The 22,357-nt window shown below is 41.0% G+C and overlaps 1 protein-coding gene across 5 annotated transcripts in view; it reads right to left on the minus strand.

Moving 5' to 3' along the window:
- SLC35A3 (solute carrier family 35 member A3) overlaps positions 1-22,357 on the minus strand; it is a 126,580-nt gene that overhangs the window by 51,413 nt on the left and 52,810 nt on the right. For 4 of the 5 annotated variants that reach the window (XR_004536608.1, XM_033916230.1, XM_033916228.1 and 1 more), the window contains one exon: positions 4,269-4,473. Coding sequence is in view for 4 of the 5 variants with exons in the window: in XM_033916230.1 (XP_033772121.1) it covers positions 4,269-4,455 (187 nt within the window). In the remaining variant the exon portion in view is untranslated. Of the gene's footprint in view, positions 1-4,268; positions 4,474-4,579; positions 4,694-22,357 lie in introns of all 5 variants that reach the window. The other variant, XM_033916229.1, reaches the window with a different exon arrangement.

Consider the following 22,357-nt stretch of genomic DNA (forward strand, 5'->3'; position numbering starts at 1 on the left):
CTCTGGTTCTTCTCTAGGGGGGAGCGTTCCCTCCTTGTAGAGTTTCACGTCTCTGAGTGACTAACAATTTGTTGACCACAATCCATGTTTAGGTTACCTGCTTGAATGAGAGGTCAGTTTATATATATTTTTGGATCCAAGCATTTTTCTGACTAGGTTCTAATTAGCAATACCCCTGCAATTTCTGAAAGAACAGCATAGAAAAGGCACACAAACCGGGGGGAGGGGGGGAGGAGGGATCCAAAGCAGGAAAGAGGGGATGAGACAGGTTTTTAGTTGAAGTAGCATTCCTGTGGGGTTTATCCAATAAACACTTTTGCATTGGTGGGAATTTTATATTGATTTTTCAATAAAAAATTAAAATCTAAAATCAGAAGCCCTAATTATAAATTAAGAGTCCTATGCTAAGCACTATGGGGCTCTTTTTTAAAAAAGTAAAATGTCCAAAAAGTGGCATAAAATGCCAGATGACCGTTTTTCTCAATGAACCGTCCAAATCACTATTTTCAAAACTGATTTCTATGCCGTTCATTTGCAGTTTGTTTTAATCTCAAGGAGACATATTAGAGGCATATTTTGGACAGGACAAGGGCAGGCTTATGACTTGTATGTTTTTCTGCCATAATCAAATACAGTACTCCCCCAAAATACATGGGAGTTAGGTTCTCGGAGTGATCGCGAAAAGTGAAAAACTGCAAAAAATGGATGTGGTACAAAAATGCCCTCCCCGCCCCATTTTTGGCTGCTGCCACTGGTTACCGTCGGCTGGAAGGCTCCATCACGTGTATGTGCTCTACTACTGCAACTGCTACCGATCTCCTCTCTCTCTCCCCTCCCCAATCTCCCTCACAGCAGCTGCACTGGAAGTAGTACGTGCCGTTGCAGCAGCTGGCAGGCCAGATTCCATGGCACAAGGGGTGGTGGTGGTGGTGGGGCAGATGAGCACCAGCACCAGGCGCTGGGAATCGTGTCCTACGATAATTAGTTTTTGTTTTTTGTTTTTTTAAATAGTCTAAAAATATACACACACTAAGGGCGAACACGTCTAGAAAGGTCATTAAAAAAAAAAAAAAGAAAGATAGACATTTTGCAGTTTAGAAAATAATTTTCTCTACCCAATTTTTGGATATACTTTACAAAATGTCAAAATGCCCCTCTATATGATCTAATCATAGCTTCATTTACCGAATTCATGAGGTCATCCGGATCCTTACCAAACAACAACTGCCCTTTAAAAGGTAGCCAAGCCAGAGTTGCCTTGGAGGTGGAATCACCAGCATACTGCCGAACCCAGCGAATTCGGCGTGCCAAAATAGAATATGCAGACACCTTTGCCAGCACTTTTAAAAGGTCAAAGAAGGCATCCGCCATGTAATCCATCCCAGCCATCAGAAGCTGAGGAGAAGACTCCACCAGATCAGTCTCCAGCATACGCAGCTGAGCAAGACAGGCACGTGCCACAAAAAAACATCACCACAACAGCCTTAATGCCTAAATTAGCAGTTTCAAAAACTTTCCTGAGAACCACATCCACCTGGTGGTTCTGCATATCTTTCAAACCCCCCCCCCCCCCCCCGGTCACTGGGGAGAGATGTGCGTCGGGTCACCTGAGCCACCAGGGAATCCACCTTCAGCTGTCCCAAAAGTTGCCGACATTCCTGCACCAGTTGATACAAGCGGGACATAGCTTTGGCATTCAGCAAAGGACCTTCCGGAGAGTCAAACTGCTCAGAGACCATAAAACTCATATCCAGATTCCAGGAAAAGGTTACAGATTGTGAGCGTGCAGCACAAAGCCAGGAAGAAGAAGCAGAAGAAACGGGCTGGGCATTCAAGCTCAATTCCTGCAAAGATTCAGCAATAAGACAGGTTGCGCCACAAACTTAAACAAGCGCACCACAGCCGGATCATCTCCAGGATCTGGAGTTCCTAAGGGATCCGCAGATCCAGCACCTAAGTCTGGATCCCCAACCTGGAAGTGCTGCACTATCAAACAAATGATCAGCGAGGTCCAGATCAGCCACAGGATCCTCCGAACAGAGTGGGAAGGAGGAACAGCTGGCACAGGCAGAGGCAAAGAGACCCCTGAGGGCACCCCGCTAACCAAAGACATAGCAGGGGTAACAGAAGAGCACCCAGCAGCCCGACCACTGGTTTGATATTCGGACCACAAAAAAAATCTTATGAACTCTGAAAGGGTATCTGATCCCTAGGGCATAAAGTCACTCTTAAATGACTTAGATTTGCTTTTCTTAGGCTGCAGAGGGTCCGCCTCACAGTCGACAGAAGAATTTGCAGAACTAAACCCCAAAATCAATGGTAGCCACCCCAACGGGCTAGCTGAGCATGGATCACCTGCTTCTGTGAAAGGGAGGCTGAACCAGTAATCATCGTCGTTGTCCCCCTTCATCCCTGACCGTGGTGCATGGTACATGGTGCAAGGACTTCCAAAAGTGCTAAATCTACGTAAACTGTACATGAATCCACAAGAGGAGACCCTGAGGACTCTATCCAAGCACTTTTCCAGGCAAAAATTCAAATTTCCAAGAAGCAGGGAAAAGTAGAAAAAAAAGATCATTAAAAATCCAAGATGGCCGCTGGCACTGAATTCACGCCACAAACGCACTAAAAAAACCACACTGCCCAAAAACATAAAAATGGTGATTTTAGGATTTTTCAGATGAGGGAACACAGAAGAACACTGGAAACTACAGAAAACCCCTTGAAATTAACTTTTAAAATTCGTAGAAGGTTTGTCAGGTTATCTGTACTCACTGATACCAGAGACACTGGTGTTGCACCTGCTTCCAGCCTTTTCAATAGCCAGTTCAGAATTTACTGCCACAATGCTGGGAATGCTTCCTCTAACCGATCTTCGGGCTACCGGTCAGACTCCACTGTTTGATTATGTCCCCTCCCCTGCTCACCAGGATGGGCGGAGGCGCTAAAATGCAGCTGGCATGCTGCGGAACACTGCTAAGCTAAAGTAAAACTTAATCTTATATACTGGGTCTTCAACCAAAAGAAGCTCAACGCGATTAACACAACTCTGGGCAAGGAACGGCCAGGCGCGTGTAGCAATTGCACGCCGCTTGCACACAAGCCTTCACCTGCCGTCAATTCTGACGTCAGAGAGAAGGTTCTGGGCCAGCCAATCGCTGCTTGGCTGGCTTAGACCTTCTCTCTGTTGTCACAATTGACATTGGGGGAAAGGCTTGTGGGCCGGCAGTGTACAATCACTGCACGCGCCTGGCCTTTCCTTGCCTGGAGTTGCAGCGGCGGCAAGGGATGATTGAATGGAGTTGTCGGGTGGCAGTTGTGGCAGCGGCGGGGAGGCAGGCTTTGGCATGGATCGGCTTCGGGGGGGGGGACAAAAAGCTGGAAGGCAGTGAGGGGGAGGGGCCATGAACTCAGGACAAAGAAAGAAGGGAGGGGGCATGAACGTGGGACACAAGGGAGAGAGGAAAGGTGCACTAACTTGGGACAGAGGAGGAAGGGAGGGAATAGAAAGGGACAATTGTTGGGCCTGAGTGTGTGAGTAAGAGGGAAAGAGTGGTGGAAAGGGAACCGAGGGATAGATTGAAGGGGATGCAAGGGGGAGGAATGTTGGGCATAGTGATGGAGGGAGAGATGTGGCATAGTATTGGAGATGGGTGATAGAAGGAGAAATGAACATGAGGCTGGTGGGCAGTGGTGAAAAATGCTGCACATGATCTCTGGGGGATGAAGAGGAAGAAAAGTTGGACTCCTGGAGGGACAGAGAGAGATGTTGGTTGGGGAATGGAATGAGGTCTGGAGGAGAGAAAAGATGCAGGAGAGAGAAAGAAATATTGGATTTACAGTCAGAAGAAGGAAGTTCAACTTGAGACTCATGAAATCACAGACAACAAAGGTAGGAAAAATGATTTCATTTTCAATTTAGTGATCAAAATGTGTCGGTTTTGAGAATTTATATCTGCTGTCTATATTTTGCTCTATATTTGTCTATTTTTTCTATAGTTGTTACTGATTGCATATTTTAAAAGTCGTCTGCCTTGAGCTCTGAAAAACCCCCGAATATAAATGATAATTAACATTTTCTCTATGTACAGTGTGCTTTGTGTTTTTTTAAATTTTTATTGTTGGTAGATCATTTTGACTTGGTCATTTTAAAAGTAGCTTGCAAGCCAAAAAAGTGTGGGCACCCCTGGTCTAGAATGTCTCACCTATTGCACTGGAATTGAAGTTTCACTTAAAATAGCAAAGATGAGTCAACATCTGCTACCTACTGTTGTCCTTGTAGACCAGTAAGATACAAGCTGCAATCTTCAAAAATTCAGCAGCAACAACTGCAGTAGATGACAAGTAGCGTGGTCCTTCTTCTTTTAATGTCCGAGAGTAACGCATAGTTAAAACTAGACTGGTGGTCTGGAATACCAGGATCCCCAAGGACAGGTACTTTAACCTGGAAGACATTTCTGGGTTCGCAGGTTTCTGAAAAGAAAAGAGTGAAGGAAAAAAAACAAACCACAAAACATAAAAATTCTTTACCTGTGAAAAAATTAGATCTTGAAATAATTATTTCAATTATGCACCTCACCTAATCATGAGGTCAAAGTGTCTCACTGTATGGAATGCCAAATTTCATAAAACACCATCTACTCTATACCATGTGCCACAACAGTAAAGAGCTGCTTAGAAATCAGTCTTGTCCCTAAAGACAAATCATAAACATTTCATGAATGATAAGTAACACTAACATTTTCAACTGCACACTCAAACGGTTAAAATGGGCATAATGCCAAATATAACATTAAAAAAGCCAAAGTAATAGGTAAATAGCTATGTACTGACTGCTTAAACCTGCAAGTTTTCAAAACTACTAAACTAACCTAATAATTCTAACAGCCTGCTGCTTCAAACATTTGTTAAGCTGGTAAGAGCAGCATCTCCCCCCTCCCCCAATATTTTGCTGTTTCAACTAACTTTGGGGCCCTTTTACTAAAATGTGTTAAGTGTTAATGCACACTTAGGGGGGGGAAGTCATGAAAGGGCATCAAGTACATTAGCGCACGCTAACCGCTGAAGACATCCATTATATTCCTGTGGGCATCTTTGGCGGTTAGAAACACACCAACGCACTTGACACCTTTTTTTTTTTTTTTTTTAATTCTTTATTCATTTTATAATTCACAACAAGTGTAGAGTAAATATCAAACAATTAGAATACAATATCACTTGAAAATCTACCATATCATACAACAAAAGATATAACCCCACCCCCTCCCACTTCCATATATAACAAAAAATATACCACATGAATATAATATCTTATCATTCATATATATTATTAATAGAAATCCCCCTTAATGCAAGAAAATAGCCTAATACGAGATGTGGTAAAGCATTTTGCATTAGCTTTACCATTTGTACAAACTAACCATGTTGTATTTATTTTTGAAATTTTTTTGGAGGGAGAATGGAAGCGCTTTTCAGCTAGTATATTGACAATAGCACACAATAACTGAATAATGTAGACAGTGCAAGAGCCCTTGGCGCCTCCAAAATAGGAAGCGGTACATGCTCCCACATTAAAATTCTTCAGTGGCCACGCACGAATGACAACATTAGCACATGGTCAGAAAAAGATATGATTGAAAAATGCTGAATTAACAGCCACACTAGGAGTTCTGTTTAGCACACAGGAAAGTCCTATGTTAGGATATGGTAGGTCTATTTACTAGAGCAGTTTACTAAAAGGTCCCCTTTATTTTCAATATTATGGTTAACTTAAATCTTACTTGTAAAATTTTCTTTTCTTAGATTCCTTCCAGACCAGTACATACATTTTGGGTTTGTATATTCCTACCAGCAGCTGGAGATTGAGAAACTGATGTAATGTCATAGTTTAAGAACTCTAGTGCAGCAACTTGGACAGCCAGTATCTGGCATAACAAAGCAGCAGTCAAGTATATGAAAGACAAAAAATTTGTTTTCTTTCCCAAGGACATAATAAAACTTTCAACACACAAGTATGAATTCAGAACATTAATTTTAAAAACCACACATATTTAGCATCCAGCAAAAAAAAAAAAAAGTCTCATCATTTCCAAAAGGAAAAAGAAAACATATACAGTACTACTGAAAGTTAACTACAGCTGGGTTATGAACTGGTCTGAAGGGATTTAAGGAAAGAAAATTAGCAGGTAAGACAATCTAATTTTTAATCTTATTACTGCACAAGACCAGTCCAGATTCTTGGGACATACCAAAGCAGTAAACTAGGTGGGATCTTGCAAATCCTTACCTTCAAAACCTTTGCCCCAAGGGCCGCATCATCTCGTGCCTGCAAATCCAATCTATAATGGTGGACAAAGGAATGTATGGATGCACAAGTTGCTGCTTTACAAATTTCATGAGGTGGAATTAAAGAGTTCTGCTCAAGAGTGGACTGATCTCTAGCTGAGAGAGCTTTTAAAACAGAATTGTACCATATGCCCTCATTTAAGGTGATAAAATTGCTTCCTCAATTCAGCGAGCTACAGTAGCTTTAGATGCTGGTTCTTCCTAATGAACTCCTACAAACAAAACAATCTGTTTTCCTTATCTCATCTGTTTTCTTAAGATACACCAACATTCAACCCTCCAACTTACATGAACCAGAACGAGATAAACTAGTTTAAATGAAAAGTGGAAGCCACTTTAGGAAGAAAGGATGGAGGGTGATAATGTCATGCCAGTTTTTAAAAAGGGTTCCATGGGAGATCCAGGAAATTACAGACTAGTAAGCCTGACTTCCGTGTCGGGCAAAATAGTGGAAACAATTATAACAAATAAAATTATGGAACACTTAGACAAACATAATTTAATGGGACAGAGTCAGCATGACTTCAGCCAGTTTGCTCGACTTCTTTGAAGGTGTGAATAAACATGTAGATAAAGGTAAGCCGGTTGATGTAGTGTATCTAGATTTTCAGAAACTTTTTGACAAACTTTCTCATGAGAGGCTCTTGAGAAAATTAAAGAGACATGGGATAGGAGGCAATGTTCAGTCGTGGATTAGGAAATAGTTATCCACCAGAAAACAAAGAACATAAAAATTGCCATACAGGGACAGAGCAAAGCACTTTACCTAAGGTGGTGTTGAGCCTGGTTCCCAAATATTCCAGAGTCTGGGAAGTGAGAGAGGATAAAGCATGGAAGCTCTGATCCCGGTAAGTCCTGACATTAGCAAGCCAGGTGAAATGGGATACATCCCGGTAAGTCCTGACATTAGTAAGCCAGGTGAAGGGGGATGGGATAAAGACAAAGATCACTTTTCTCTTTACAGAAAAACTACCCTCATCCCCTGCAACTGAAATCTACCTTATCTATCTCTGCAGATGATAGAAACAGTAGATTAACTATGGAAAGATATTTCACCATTAACTGAAGAGCATGCAAAGATGGAGAAATACGCTGTTTTATGAGTTCAATTAGCTACTGTAGAAGAAAAACTAGAGAAAAAGCAACAGGTCCTGAGGCTGTGGGCTAGCTGTGGTTTCACACCAAGGCCCACCCAGCCAGATACCATAAAGAGATAAACAGACCATGGTCAGAAGACAGAATTCTCAGAAGAAAGAATTCATAAGAAAAATCATCTAATAGAAAGTATCAGAGATGTTTAAAGTTGGGAGGGGGGCTTGTGCTCGGAAATACTAATTTGGTGGGGAAACAGGCATTTCGGGGAAAAGGTAGGTTTTACGGAAAACAGAGTGGACATATAACATGACGTAGATGAGAATAGCCAATAAATGAATGTAGTTAGGCAGTAATGCATAAGTAAATAACCAATAAGGATGTATCATGTGATGTAAACCAACGTGGTGTTGGCCACTAAGAAATGTATAAAAACCAGGCCTTTAGAAGGGAGAGGTCAGAACAGACATCAGAGGACCTCTAGGCCTAGAGGTCACCTTCTGTTACGCTATATACTAAATGGTTTATTCCTGTAAGCTGTTATTGATTGGCTAAATAAATATATACTTATTGAAACCAGTATATAGCGTTCGAGGTCTCATTACCGAGGTAGGCCTGGACAGCTGCCTACATCAGTGGTGAACCCCAACGTTGAAAGAGGGAACATGCCCCTTTAGAGACCTCACTGGATTGCAGGCCTATACTCTGCTTGTCAGATTGCCTCTCCATATAACTTTTGGCCAAAAGTTCGCTCCTGGGTCTAGGGTTTGCTTTATGGGTTACTTATGCCCTGTTTATACCTAAACTTCATTCTTTTCTTGCAGATTTGTTGGCTTATTTTTCGTATTTTGCTTGCTCTTTACGCCGCTTTTTTTTGTCCTCCTGACCGGCAATGGAATGTAGTCTGCCCTAAGACTCTTGTTTCTCTTTCCTTACTAATCCTGTTTGTTTGTCGTTACACAGGCCCTGTGGCGTCAACTTTGGACGATCCCGGACCCTGGAGCAGGAGTTCACGTCAATTCGCCCAGGACCGGGCTACCATCCTTAGCTGTCCTACGGGTCCTGTATAGACTAGCGCGTTGGGTAGTTAGTCGGACTGACCGGTGGTAGGCAGTCCATAGTTCATAGGTTTTAGTATATATTTGCTTGCGGACGGGTCGAGTAGTCCGCCGATAGCTTAGGTAGTCAATAGCTTAGGTTTTAGTATATATTTGCTTGCGGACGGGTCGAGTAGTACGCCGATAGCTTAGTCAGTCCATAGTTTAGGAATAGTTTAGGAATTAGGATATATATATATATTTATGACTGGCGGGTGGTAGTCAGTCCATAGGTTAGGATAGGAGTCAGAATAGGATAGGAGTCAGAATGGTTGGCGGGTTGTGTAGTCAGCCTCTAGTTCAGGGCGTAGTTGATGTATATATGTGTTGTCACCCACTAACACTTCCGTTATATGCCTTCTTTTTGGTTAAATTCTTTTCTTTATTTCTTGTGGTCTTGGGCCAAGCCTGACATTTCCTCTGCTATATCAAACTATCACTGTTATGGTGTGACTGTTGAACCAGCTTTGACTGATGGTTATGCTGTTTCTGTGGTCTCTGGCCACGCCTGAGTTATTGCTACGAAGGTACCTGCTCTTCTGTGATCACATTGCATCATTTTGTAAGTATTCTTATTAGTTTTATTTTTAGACTCATTAGTTTGTACACTTTGTAGTTGGATATATTGTTTATTTCTCCCATGTTGCCTGCTCCTGCAGTCTCCCACCCCCGTCTTCTCCTGCTTCTCCGCTTTTGCTGCTAGCGTCTCAGTCCTCCCGTTTGTATCACTCTCTGCCACTGGCAACTGCCCCTTTTCTCTCCCCAGCGTATACTCCTAACCCTTACCCTGTCTCTCTACCTCCCTTTGCACACCAAGTGCAATGGCAGGCAGATCGCACTCTTACAACACATACTGGTCGTTACTCCCCTGTCCCGTGGGCCACTATCTCTCAGGCATTAGATGATATCTGTGAAACTATTCAACAGCAATGCACCCCGTTCCCCACCTTCCCCCACTTTCCAGGAAACTGTGCTTAAGTAGTGTTTTTGTCTCGGAGCCCGCTATGTCTGATTTCTCCCCCTGCTCTTGCTGACCTTAGGAATCCCCTTGTCTTATACTTCTCTGGCTGCCAGTGCTAGCCAGAGTTATTTGTCTTGTGCCCCTAGCCCTAGCTTCTCTTTCTCTTGCCTGTTCCCGCTTGATCTTCTGTTAAGCTGTTGCTTAGACAATCCTGTTCCTCCTTTTGCCCCCATATTTCCTACCATTGTTGAGCCGAAAGTATACACCTCTTCTCTGCATTGTGCTTTGTGTTACCTAGCCCCTTATGTTGTAGTATTATCATGTATGGCCTCTATTTTGTATGGGTTTTGGCTTATTAGTTCTGTTTTTATGGGTTTATTTCTTTGCTACCAACAAGAGGGGTCTTCTAGCCTTGGCATAGCTCTGAGTCTGTGTTTTACTGTAATATTTTCAGCTTGTCATGCTGTCTACAGGCTTCCTTTATTCTTCCGTTTATGCTAGCTGTCGCTTGTGTACTGACCTGTGTAACATATGGCGCTTTGTGAGACAGCGAAAGCATTGCTCTCGTGAGTTTTTGTTTCCTGTTCTTTTGTGGTCAAGAACCAGAGAAAAAAAAAAAAAAATTGGGGGGGTGAGGGGGATGAGAGTGAATGAGACTGAAAGAGGAAGTATATATTTTAACTGCGTTTCAATGTTACCATAAGCTTTCATTAAACAATTATTTATTTCATATAAGTTTGCTGAATTATAAAGGATTGTTTTTGAGAAAGAGAAGAACGAAATTACAGAAATGATTTGGATCACTATTGTTTTTATATATAAATACAAACAGTATTGGAAAGAAGGGATAAGAGACAAATATCGAAAGTCAATAGAAAGTGTTATGTTAGATTGGCAATGAAGGTAATATATAAAGATAGTGTACTTAGATAGGAAGGATTTGTGACAAGTGATTATGTCTAACCAAATAACTGACAGGCATTAAGTATAACTGACAATTCGCTTTTTCCCATTACTAATGATCATTTGTTTTCTAGAGTTAGGAAAAACTACAGTGCACCTAATGCGAGTACTCTAAATAGGAAAAAAAAAGAGGAAATAAAAAATTATACAAGAGGGGCACTACCTTGATATTTGCTAGCAATTAATGTCTGTCTATTTTTCAGCGTTACAGTCTTTTATGTTACTATGAGTCATTATCTGTTGTACTGTGCCCTGTGTCAACTTCAGTGTTTATGGAAATACGAGTGGATTTCCATTTATGAGCGCTCACTATAATTACAAATATAATGAAAGAAGATTTAATTTTTTACTACTCACCACAACGATTTCAAACCTTATTCTTTGTCTGTGATCAAAGTTTAAGAAATGAGTTATGCTTCTTCTTCTTTTTTCCGTTACACAAACATACCGAGCTACTTCCTGGTTGATGTGTCTATGTTTAAGGACACTGGGAAATGTAGTGCTCTATTTCTTTAACTTGAAATTATCAGTTGCTATTTTCTTTTTGTTTTTTCATTATTCATGTCTCTACAATAACTGGAACATATTGCATAGGGTTCTTATGATCCGCTTCTATCCCAAATGGTAATATTAATTAATGTTGTGCTAACATACCGAAGTGAGAATAACTTCTGCTTTTTATTTCTTAAGTCCTAAGCCAAGTTTTTGAGTGTTTCAACATGTTAACCCATTAAAGGTTGTTCACTTCTTGTTAGGAAAATTATTTGTCTAGCTTTAAGCAATGTGTATTGTTCTGTTTGGTTTTTTCCCTTAGTGTAATATATTATGAGCTAAACAACTATGACTTTGCTAGATTTCCATTTACGAGTACTCAATATAAGTAGCAATATAAAAGGGAAACTATTGTTCCTTTACTTATCATAATAGTTTCGGGAAAAAACAAACTTCTAACAGTCTTTCTCTCTTCCTTTTCTTGGAACTTGTAAAAGAAATGTTACTTCTTCTTTTTCTTACATATTCTCTGATACACGCAGAAATACTTTTTGGTTTAACACAATGCAATTAGCGTTTGGCTTTATTTAAAAAAAAAAAAAAAAAAAATGGTTCTAACTGTTGTTTAAGAACTTTTCTAATAAGTTGGTGAAGGAAATATCCAGTCCTATTGATTGGAATTCAAAATACTGTAGTTTAGGTCTTTTTGCTGATTGACATTCAGAATATTAGTGAAAGAAACAAAATTGAACCCATGATTTGATAGAATCCCATGGGAAGGACATTTCTCCCATAAATCCTATTTTATTGTAATTTTTAGGGTTTATCCTCTTTATTTTAGTATGTTTCAATATAACCTATGTGTTAATATGTTTAAGGCTATAGCTTAGCCATCCTTTTGCTTGGGTTTGACTCTTTGCTAATTCATATTTATGTTTAGCATATTACTCCTGTCCTTTGAACATCATATGCCATTGTAACTTTAACTCCCTTAGGCTGACAAATATAATTCAGCCAATACATATATTAGACCTTAGCCTATCTGAATTAAAGCAGATAAGTTTTTGTTTTCTTTTGTATGTCATCTTTTAACGCTGTACTTATCCTGTTAGTAATATTGCTCAGGTATTGTTGGAAACAAGTTAAATGATATATACAGTACAGATATTTTTGCCTTATTAATTATGGATCACTTCACAAAGACAATTGCCTATCAGAGGAATCTGTATGCTACATGAGAATCCGTGTTTACATCCTTTTAATGTCTATTAAGGACTTATTTGCATAATTATGGACTAATGCTATTTGAAATATCATCGCTGGAAGAAAGATGTTCGGCCGTAGGAAACCCCGATGACGGATGAGCCCCAACGGAAGGATCTTGCTACCGGAGAAGAAACTGGATAAGTGCCTAGACTTACCAGCGAAGACTTCCTGACTGTTGCTACCAAAGACGGGATGACCTTTATAACCTTGAACTTTTACAGCTTTAATTATGGACTTATTAATTTGCACTTTAACTCTTTTATGGACTCATGCAGTATTAGTATATATATATTTTCATGTGTTCATAATTATTTCTAACAGCCCTATTGCAAGTTCATGTGCTTTGATTGTGACTTTATGCATTTTCATCCTGTTTTGACTCCCACAATAGCTCCCTAGTTATTTTCCCCTCCAGTTGGATTCTTTCCATTCCCTTTCTTGCTGCTAAGCTGAGGAGAACTGCAGTGAAAAAGAAGTGATGAGCCCAGCTGAAGGATGATGACGTAAGATTTGATGTGGTTACCTGGACTTTCACCCCTGGCGTCTGGACCCAGCCGAGTCTGCACCGATCCCAGCTGTTTTGGAGGAGCATGGAAATAATCTAACTTGTTAATTTATCCCGCCATCCCTTTTGGATGTAGTATGCTCATAACAGGATGAAGCCATAAAGAGAGAATATATTAAAATGTATCAGGTTAAATTATGAACCCCTGCAGATGCCTGGTTGCCCGAACTATCCCAAATGTTGAAATAGAGACCCCTACACAGACCCATACACAACATTTTTGATAATCTTGACTTGGCTGATTTTTAATGTACCTCCCTATGAAACACCAGCAGCTGATTTCCCCTCCCATGAGTCACCACCTATCCCCACTACATCAGTAATTTATGCTGATGTTTCTATCACAGCCCGGCAGGTATAAGTTTTAATGCAGCACTCAACTGCTTACATGTAATTTCTGCTTCGCACAATATCTGAATCATTGACTGCTTAGCCTAGTAATATAAGCAATAAGTACACTGCGACATGTTATACTGCTCTGTCCTCGGTAGCGTAGTAAGGGTGGGCACTTGTCTCTTTCCTTTACCATATGCAGTTCCTAGCACATAGCCCTGGGCCCATAATGTACAGTTTCTGATACAAACTAACTCCTCACCGAATGAACAGGGGTCAAAGCCACCTGGAGGGGCTTTGAAGAGGGGATGAGAGAGGATAAAGCATGGAAGCTCTGATCCCGGTAAGTCCTGACATTAGCAAGCCAGGTGGAATGGGATACATCCCGGTAAGTCCTGACATTAGCAAGCCAGGTGAAGGGGGATGGGATAAAGACAAAGATCACTTTTCTCTTTACAGAAAAACTACCCTCATCCCCTGCAACTGAAATCTACCTTATCTATCTCTGCAGATGATAGAAACAGTAGATTAACTATGGAAAGATATTTCACCATTAACTGAAGAGCATGCAAAGATGGAGAAATACGCTGTTTTATGAGTTCAATTAGCTACTGTAGAAGAAAAACTAGAGAAAAAGCAACAGGTCCTGAGGCTGTGGGCTAGCTGTGGTTTCACACCAAGGCCCACCCAGCCAGATACCATAAAGAGATAAACAGACCATGGTCAGAAGACAGAATTCTCAGAAGAAAGAATTCATAAGAAAAATCATCTAATAGAAAGTATCAGAGATGTTTAAAGTTGGGAGGGGGGCTTGTGCTCGGAAATACTAATATGGTGGGGAAACAGGCATTTCGGGGAAAAGGTAGGTTTTACGGAAAACAGAGTGGACATATAACATGACGTAGATGAGAATAGCCAATAAATGAATGTAGTTAGGCAGTAATGCATAAGTAAATAACCAATAAGGATGTATCATGTGATGTAAACCAACGTGGTGTTGGCCACTAAGAAATGTATAAAAGCCAGGCCTTTAGAAGGGAGAGGTCAGAACAGACATCAGAGGACCTCTAGGCCTAGAGGTCACCTTCTGTTACGCTATATACTAAATGATTTATTCCTGTAAGCTGTTATTGATTGGCTAAATAAATATATACTTATTGAAACCAGTATATAGCGTTCGAGGTCTCATTACCGAGGTAGGCCTGGACAGCTGCCTACATCAGAAGGAACAATGTTGCTCTTGGAAAATTTCACTACCTAGCTTAAGTCCTGCAGAAATTGAATTACCGTACTCGAGCAATTATCACTTTGCTCTCTTCTTGGGACTGTGCACATAGATTAACCAATAGTCCAAATAAGGATGAACTAAAATCTCCTATTTGCATAGGGCAGTTGCCAAGACTACCATATTTTTTTTGTAAATGTATAAGGAGCTATGGCAAGGCCAAACAGAAATACCATTGGAAATGTTGATCTAATACTGCAAATCTGAGATATCGTGATGAGACATCCTAGTTGGGATGTGAAGACAGGCTTCTGTCAAATTTAAGGAGGAAAGGCCCCTTTTTAAACCATCACAATCACAGACTTCAAGATCTTCATCTGAAAACCTAGTACTCATAAAAATCTGTTGCTTGATCTACTCTAGCTAGTGATATAGATTTTTAAAAAAAGCATAGCTAGATAAGAATCTTATCAAAACTATCCTGTTTTGAAAATATCTTCTACTAAAAAGCATTAAGTTTGGTATTATCTAATATAATCTGGGATTTATGCATCGCACTATGCCCACAAAGGTTCAAGGCGACTTACAGAACATTATAAGGAGAGCTGTTTAGTACAGTGCAAAAAAGCTTAGACATACATTACAATACAAGGATGCACTAAAGATACATTAAGACCTTTGGGATTCCTTGAGGTAGAGATTGTCATACCATGCAGTAAAAGTGGTAGTTTGGTACAACTCAGCGGAGCTGCGGAAAGTACATTAAATGAACATTTAAAGGAGGAATAAAATGAAGCAAGACAGTTAATATGATTCGATAAAAGATGCCAAGAAGTAGATAATAGTCTGTTTTAGTCATTCACTAATGGTTAGTTGAGTACTTGGTTCCATGGTAGTAATAGGATAAAGAGTTCAGCGTTGATGAATGTTGGACTTGGTTGCCAATAGAGTTATGGAGTCGAAAAGAAAGGTCTTTAGTTTCTTGTGAAACGTGGTATAATTAGATTCAGATCTGATGGTTCTTGTGAAGTCATTCCAGGTTTTCACACCAGAGAATGTGAACATTGAGTGGAATACATGTTTATATTTCAGGTTTTTTGTTGTGGAGAGGTTCAACTATATCCTGTTGAAATTTCTGTGTGAAGTGGACCATGCTTAGGAAAATAGGTGAATTAATTGTGCAGCGGAGTTTCTGTAAAGTATGTTGTACATAATGCAGGATGTTTTGAATTTTATTCGAGATGAGACAGGTAGCCAGTGAAGTTATTTAAGGTAGTTAAAGATTGAGTCATATTTTTTCAGTTTGAATATGAGTCTTATTGCTGTGTTTTGTACGAGCTGCAGTTTGCGAATAAGGGAGATGTTGATACCCATGTAGATAGAATTGCATTGATCTAGTTGGGAAAGGATCAACATCTACAGAGCAGGGCAAAGTGCTGTTGATGAAAGTATGGTCTGATTAATCTTAATTGTCTCATAATGAAGAAGGTTTTCCTCCAGAGGTTGGAGATTTGTGGCTCCATTGATAGCATGGCATTCAAAATACAGCCCAGATCTTAGGAGGATTTGTCTACTGCAAGGGTGTTACCTTATGTTTGTCAGAGCTGTCTGTTGTGGGGTGTGAAATAAAAGAACTTTGGTATTAGATGCATTTAGTTTTAGTTTGTTGCTCAAGTTTGTATTCTATCTATGTTATCTGAGATTTTTTGGGGTTGTATCAGATTGGTTGCTAGTTGTTGGGATAAGGAGAAGGATGTCATCTGCATATGACATAATGCACTCATTGTTGAATTTAATATTGCCAAGTGAGCTCATAAATAAATAATATAGGGGAGAGTGGAGAAACCTGGGGTACTCCACAGAAGGCCTTCCAGTTGTTAGAGAAGGTATCATCTTTCTTGATGAGGTATTCTCTTTTATGAGAAAATCTTTAAACCAATTCAGAGTGGTATCTGTCACTCCTATTTCAGAGAGCTTTGTTAGGAGGAGGTGGTGATCAACTGAGTCGAAGGCAGTGGAGATGTCGAATTGAAGAAGAACTGCTTGCTGGCCTGTGCTTAGTAACTGTTTCATTTTAGTGATCAGGGTTAGAAAGAGAAGTTCTTTTCTGTGCTGCGGTCAGAATCCGAACTGGGAGGGATGTAAGTAGGAGTGTTGCTCAATATATGTTGCAAGTTGTTTGCTTTCATGGGTTTCTAGGAGTTTGGCGAGTATGGCTATGCCAGCAATGAGTCTGTACTTTGAGGGGGTGGAGAGATCTGCATTTGGTGATTTAAGTATTGGTATGAGCAGTAGCGTATTAAGGGGGGGGGAGGTCCGCCCCGGGTGCCAGCCCTGAGGGGGGTGCTCCCAGCCTTGCCGTTCAGTCCCCCCCCCACCCCCGAAGGACCGCTCGCCCCCCTGGCCTCCCTGCACCACCTATGAAGCAGCCCGCAGCGGGATCGCGATGTCGGTGATCCCTGAGCTGCTTCGGCGCTGCTTCCTGCGCCGCGGTCCCGCCCCTCCCCTCCTCTAACGTCAGAGAAGGGGCGGGACCGCGGCGGAGGAAGCAGCGAAGGGATCGCTGACATCGCGATCCCGCTGCGGGCTGATTCAGGTGGTGCAGGAGGCCAGGGGGGCGCGTGAGGCCCTAGTAAGCGCGGGGCATGCTGCACTCTTGGCGGCCACGGACCTACGGATCATGGAAGCACGCCGATAAGAGTGCGCATGCGCCGCCTACGGTTTTATTATATTGATAACTAATTGAAAGGTTTATGTTTATCTAGAATAGTGGTGCCCAACTCTAGCTAGAACGCGTTCAACTCGTGTTGCCTTTGCATTTTCCCTGCTTCCCCAGCCACTGCACAAGCGCTGGGTCCACAAGCCTTCTCCCTCACACACACCCCTGACGTCAATTCTGACATTGAGAGGAAGTTTTGGGTCATCCAGAATTGATGTTGGGGGGGGGAGGGGAAGGCTTGTGGGTCCAGAACTTGTGCAGTGGCTGCACAGACTTGGCTTTTGCGGCGTCGGGGAAGCAGGGAAATATCGGCGGCAGTGGCTTGAGGGGGAGGGAAAGAAAGACAGACAGAAAGATATGGGGGCAGGGAGAGAGAAAGACAGACAGATAGAAAGAAGGAAGGCAGAGAGAAAGAGAGAAAAAAGAGGAGGGGCAGGGAGAGAGGAAGAAAAAGTTGGACTCATGGAGGGACAGAAAGAGATGTTGGTTGGGGAATGGAATGAGGTCTGAAGGAGAAGCAGAAAGAAGGGAAGAAATATTGGATGGACAAACAGAAGGAAGTGCAACCAGGGACTCATGACATCACCAGACAACAAAGCTAGGAACAATGATCTTATTTTCAGTTTAGTGATTAAGATGTGTCCGTTTTGAGAATTTATATCTTCTGTCTATATTTTGCACTATGGTCCCCTTTTACTAAATCGCAATAGTGGTTTAGTGCAGGGAGCCTATGAACGTCGGGAGCAGTGCGGGGAATTCAGCGCAGCTCCCTGCGCTAAAAACCACTATCGTATAGTTGTAACTGAGATGACATTGCATAGAGCATTCAGCACACCGGCCTGCACCAAAAAACGCTATCGCAGTTTTGTACATGGGGGAATTAGTTTTGAGAAATGGTTTAATTAAAAAGTTTGATTATTCATTTTTCTCCACGCATCAATTGTTAGGGGGACAGTGGAGTGTGGTGATGGTCCCCATATAACTTCCTTGGCGACTCGATTGCAAGAGATTTGGGATTCTGAGCACTTCACATTTATACAAATATATTATTTCTTAGATTTTTGCACATTAATTATAATTTTGAAAATTAAAAGATTTTGCATATAATAAATCTTTTTTGGACCATGGCATATAAAAATTACTCATAATAAAGAATCCCCTAAAAGAAAAGTATTCTTATAAATATCAAGTCAAAAATAATATAATGCAGTAAGATAATCAAATTGATAAATAACATACACTTTATTAATTATTTTCATTCATATCATCAAAATTGCATCAAAACACATATACTGTATATGCAAAACCTAGACAAACAGTAAGCTAAAAATCAGTAAGCTAAAACAAATACATACATAAATGCAAAACCAAGACAGCCAAGGGGATTAGCTCTGTTCATAAAAAGAAAGTTCAACAAATCACTTAGCTTGAAAATCCAGTAAAGCCAAGGTCACAAATGGGATCAGGTGAAACAAGTCCAAATCAATTCCAATCCAAATCCAAAATAAAGCAAAGTGCCGGAGTGCTGAAGTGCAGATGCAAATGCAGTGAAGGAAAAGGGCGTCGACGGCACCTGCTCGAGACAGTCTAGTTGCCATCCTTCCTCCCTTAATCCCACTATCTTATAACTCCTCGAGTCCTGACTCTATCAGACCCGCCCAAATGTATAAATTATCCTTCCCCTCTCTACACGGTATTCGCTATGCAGGCAAACTGGGAAAATCCCTTCTCTTCAGAAACACAGGTCTTTGGAACGACCTTACTACCCCGCTGCAGAAACTGGGCTCCCTCCAATTATTCCGCAAGCAACTGAAAACCTGGCTTTTCACTAAAATGTAATTCTATCCCCCCTTACTCTTCTCTTCTATATATAAGTTCATATAAACCTTTTTTTAATTTCTCTTCCTATATTTTAAGTTCTTGTAAACCGTGCCGAGCTCCACAACATCCATGGAGATGATGCGGTATATAAACTTAAGGTTTAGTTTAGTTTAGTTTTAGGGGATTCTTTATTATGATTATATATGTTATTATTGAATCCTTTTTTTGAATTATTTTTCTCTCAGTTTTGTTTTGAATTGTATTTAAAAATTACTGCCAAAGAAGATACTTTTCAAAAAGCATTTTTGCAGGTAAAACAATTCAACAAAAAACAGACTGGTCCAATGACAGTGCTATATGCTGCCATGGTTGGGCTAAGTAGTGGGGGTGTAGTTATAAAAATACAGGAACAAATTGCAGAAGGTTACAAAACAATACCATAGTTCACTAGAAACCACTTGTGATTAAGCTACAAGCTCAAAAAACAGGAACAAAACTACCGTACTGACTAGTCATTTTCAACTTAAGCAGTCTAGTAGGACACAGTATAATGATCAATTCACCTGCACAAGCTATCATATCACAGGGCAATCAGAAACACCTGCCTGGAAGCTGCTATAGCTCACTAAGTAAAAGCCCTGAGCTCCTCTTCCAGAGGTCATGGGTTCAAACCCCAACCAGCTCCCCCAGCACATATTTTAATTGTGGCATTCTACCTTGCTGGTGCACCTTGATGATCTCACATTGAGGTCACCATTGTGCAGCTGCAAACCTCTATTTGCAATGAAGTAGAAGCCATGCTAAGGTCTGCATTTTTTTTTTCTGTTTTTAACCTTTTGCAAATGAAGTTATGTATGCAATCTATACATTTTTGTCATGTGCTTTATTTTCTGAATCCACCTGTTTCAAGAATGACCTCATTGGAGCAATCTTTAGTGAGAAAAAAAGGGTAGCCTTTTAGCAAGAAACATAAAGCTGTTTTTTTTTCATATGTTGTGCTTCAGTTAATGGATCTTTTCCTCTAATTAGTAAATACCATTACTGTTTGCCCAAAAAAATAGAAGGTTTTGCATGCAATATCTTTGTATTGATGTGCCCTGTTTATGTGGTGGCTTATTAAATGTATTTTGAGCTTAATAAAGCAAAAATTAAAACCCAGAGAGCTATTTAGCAGATCGAATTAATCACATCCAAACTGTGCCTAAGTTCCCTCCTTAGAATTCAGGTCTATCTGAAGCCTAAACTATACTCAAAAGTAGACTTCCTTACATGCCTATAAGACCTAGTTTTACAATTGCTATGCAGCTTGCTAGCTCACTCTGTAGCACACTGGTTAAACCTACAGCCTTCTACCCTAATGTTACTGGTTCAAATCCCAGTCACTCTGTCTGATGAAAGAGAAATAAATAAAAGCATTAAATAGATCCAACTACTGCCGACAGGGAAGAAGGGAAAGGGAAGGGACGAGAGTTACTGTTGGATAAGAGGAGGAGGAAAGAGAGAAGGGGTACTCCTGGACAAGGGAGGGGAAGGGGCTACTGCTGACAGGGGAGAAGGGAAAGGGAAGGGATGAGAATTACTGTTGGATAAGGGGAGGAGGAAAGGGAGAAGGGGTACTCCTAGACAAGGGAGGGGGAGGGGAAGGGGATACTGCCGACAGGGGAGAAGGGAAAGGGAAGGGATGAGAGTTACTGTTGGATAAGAGGAGGAGGAAAGGGAGAAGGGGTACTCCTGGACAAGGGAGGGGAAGGGGATTCTGCTGACAGGGAAGAAGGGAAAGGGAAGGGACGAGAGTTATTGTTGGATAAGAGGAGGAGGAAAGGGAGAAGGGGTACTCCTGGACAAGGGAGGGGAAGGGGATTCTGCTGACAGGGAAGAAGGGAAAGGGAAGGGACGAGAGTTACTGTTGGATAAGAGGAGGAGGAAAGGGAGAAGGGGTACTCCTGGACAAGGGGATTCTGCTGACAAGGGAGAAGGGGAAGGGACACGAATTACTGTTGGATAAGGGGAGGAAGAAAGGGAGAAGGTACTGCTGGACAGGGGAGGAGGAATATTGTAAGGAAACAGCTGGCAGGGAGATTAGAGGAGGGGAAGGAGTCAGGATGGAATGGAGAGATACAGAGGAATGACAAAGTAGAGAGAGATTGATGCTGGGAAGGGGGGTCAGATGAAAAATAAGGAAAGAGGGACAAAGATGCTAGATCTGGTGTAGGAGAGAGGGGCATAGAAAAAACGCAGATACCATATGGGAGGGGCAGGGGTAGAGGGCAGACAGCGGATGGAAGAGACAGAGGACAGACGCTGGATGGAAGAGAGTGAAAAGACGATGAAAGCAGAAACTAGAGACGACAAAAGGTAGAAAAAAATAATTTTATTTCCATCTTGTGATTAGAATATATCAGATTTAAAATATGTATCCTGCTAGAGTTGATGTTAGACATAACTGGGAAGTGCAAAGCCCAGGCAGTGCGTCTTTAGCTTCCAGCTGGCTTAGGGCTTTCTCTGACCATGAGGCAGTTGCCCTAGTTGCACTCCCCCTAACATCATTCCTGCCATGTGTAACTGCGGTATTCTGTTAGCATGATATTTGTATAGCATTCTGTAATACATTTGGCTTATTCAGTTTTCTTGATAGTAGAGGGGATATATGTGAAGGGGAGGGGAGACGGGGGTTTTGTTGATCCTTGCCCTGTATTATTTATAAAATGACAATTGTACAGAATATTGTTTCTTTTTATACTTTAATAAAATATGTTCAATATAAAATAATAACTATTTGAGGCTTATGCGGATGGGATCAGATGGTTAACGGGACCGAGCTCGCGGGGACGGGGCGGCAATGGGTTTTTAAAAAAATTTCAGTCTTATTAGTCTGCCAGTCCACGAAATAATTATTTTATTTCCGCTGGTCCATAGGTGTAAAAAGGTTGAAGAACACTGCTCTAAAGGACACCTAAAAAGTTAGACATCTAAACAGTGCTGAATGCCGCTGAGCAAAATTCTACAAAGAATGTCTAACTTAGTTGCCTAAACGGCACCTAACTTTAGATGCATTTTGCAGAATCAGGACCTAAAAGTCTGCAACTGAACTCACAATTTTACTTATAGTCAAACTTCTCATGAATATTATAGTCAAACTTCTCATGAATATTATTGACGATTCTTGCAGTAATGGCTTCCTTTAAATTGCCAACATGAGATGGATGCAAATGCCTGTTCTGATCCTCAGTTATCCAGTGAGTGTTCATGCCCAAGTAGCTTTTGCTATTAGTGGGCCAAATGTCAGCAGCTGTGCATACATAATCAGTATCTGTGCTGCTGCTTAAGCTTACTAATCATATTGCTATAAGCAGTAGCAATATGCCCCAACAGTATCTTTCTACTCATGACAGTTCTGTTGGGAGCAGACCTGTTATCAAGTCTACAAATGATTTTCTCAACAGTTTTAAGAGATCACATGTATTGAAATACCAACTGA

The sequence above is a fragment of the Geotrypetes seraphini genome, chromosome 12, assembly GCF_902459505.1.
Source record: "Geotrypetes seraphini chromosome 12, aGeoSer1.1, whole genome shotgun sequence".
Lineage (NCBI taxonomy): Eukaryota > Metazoa > Chordata > Amphibia > Gymnophiona > Dermophiidae > Geotrypetes > Geotrypetes seraphini.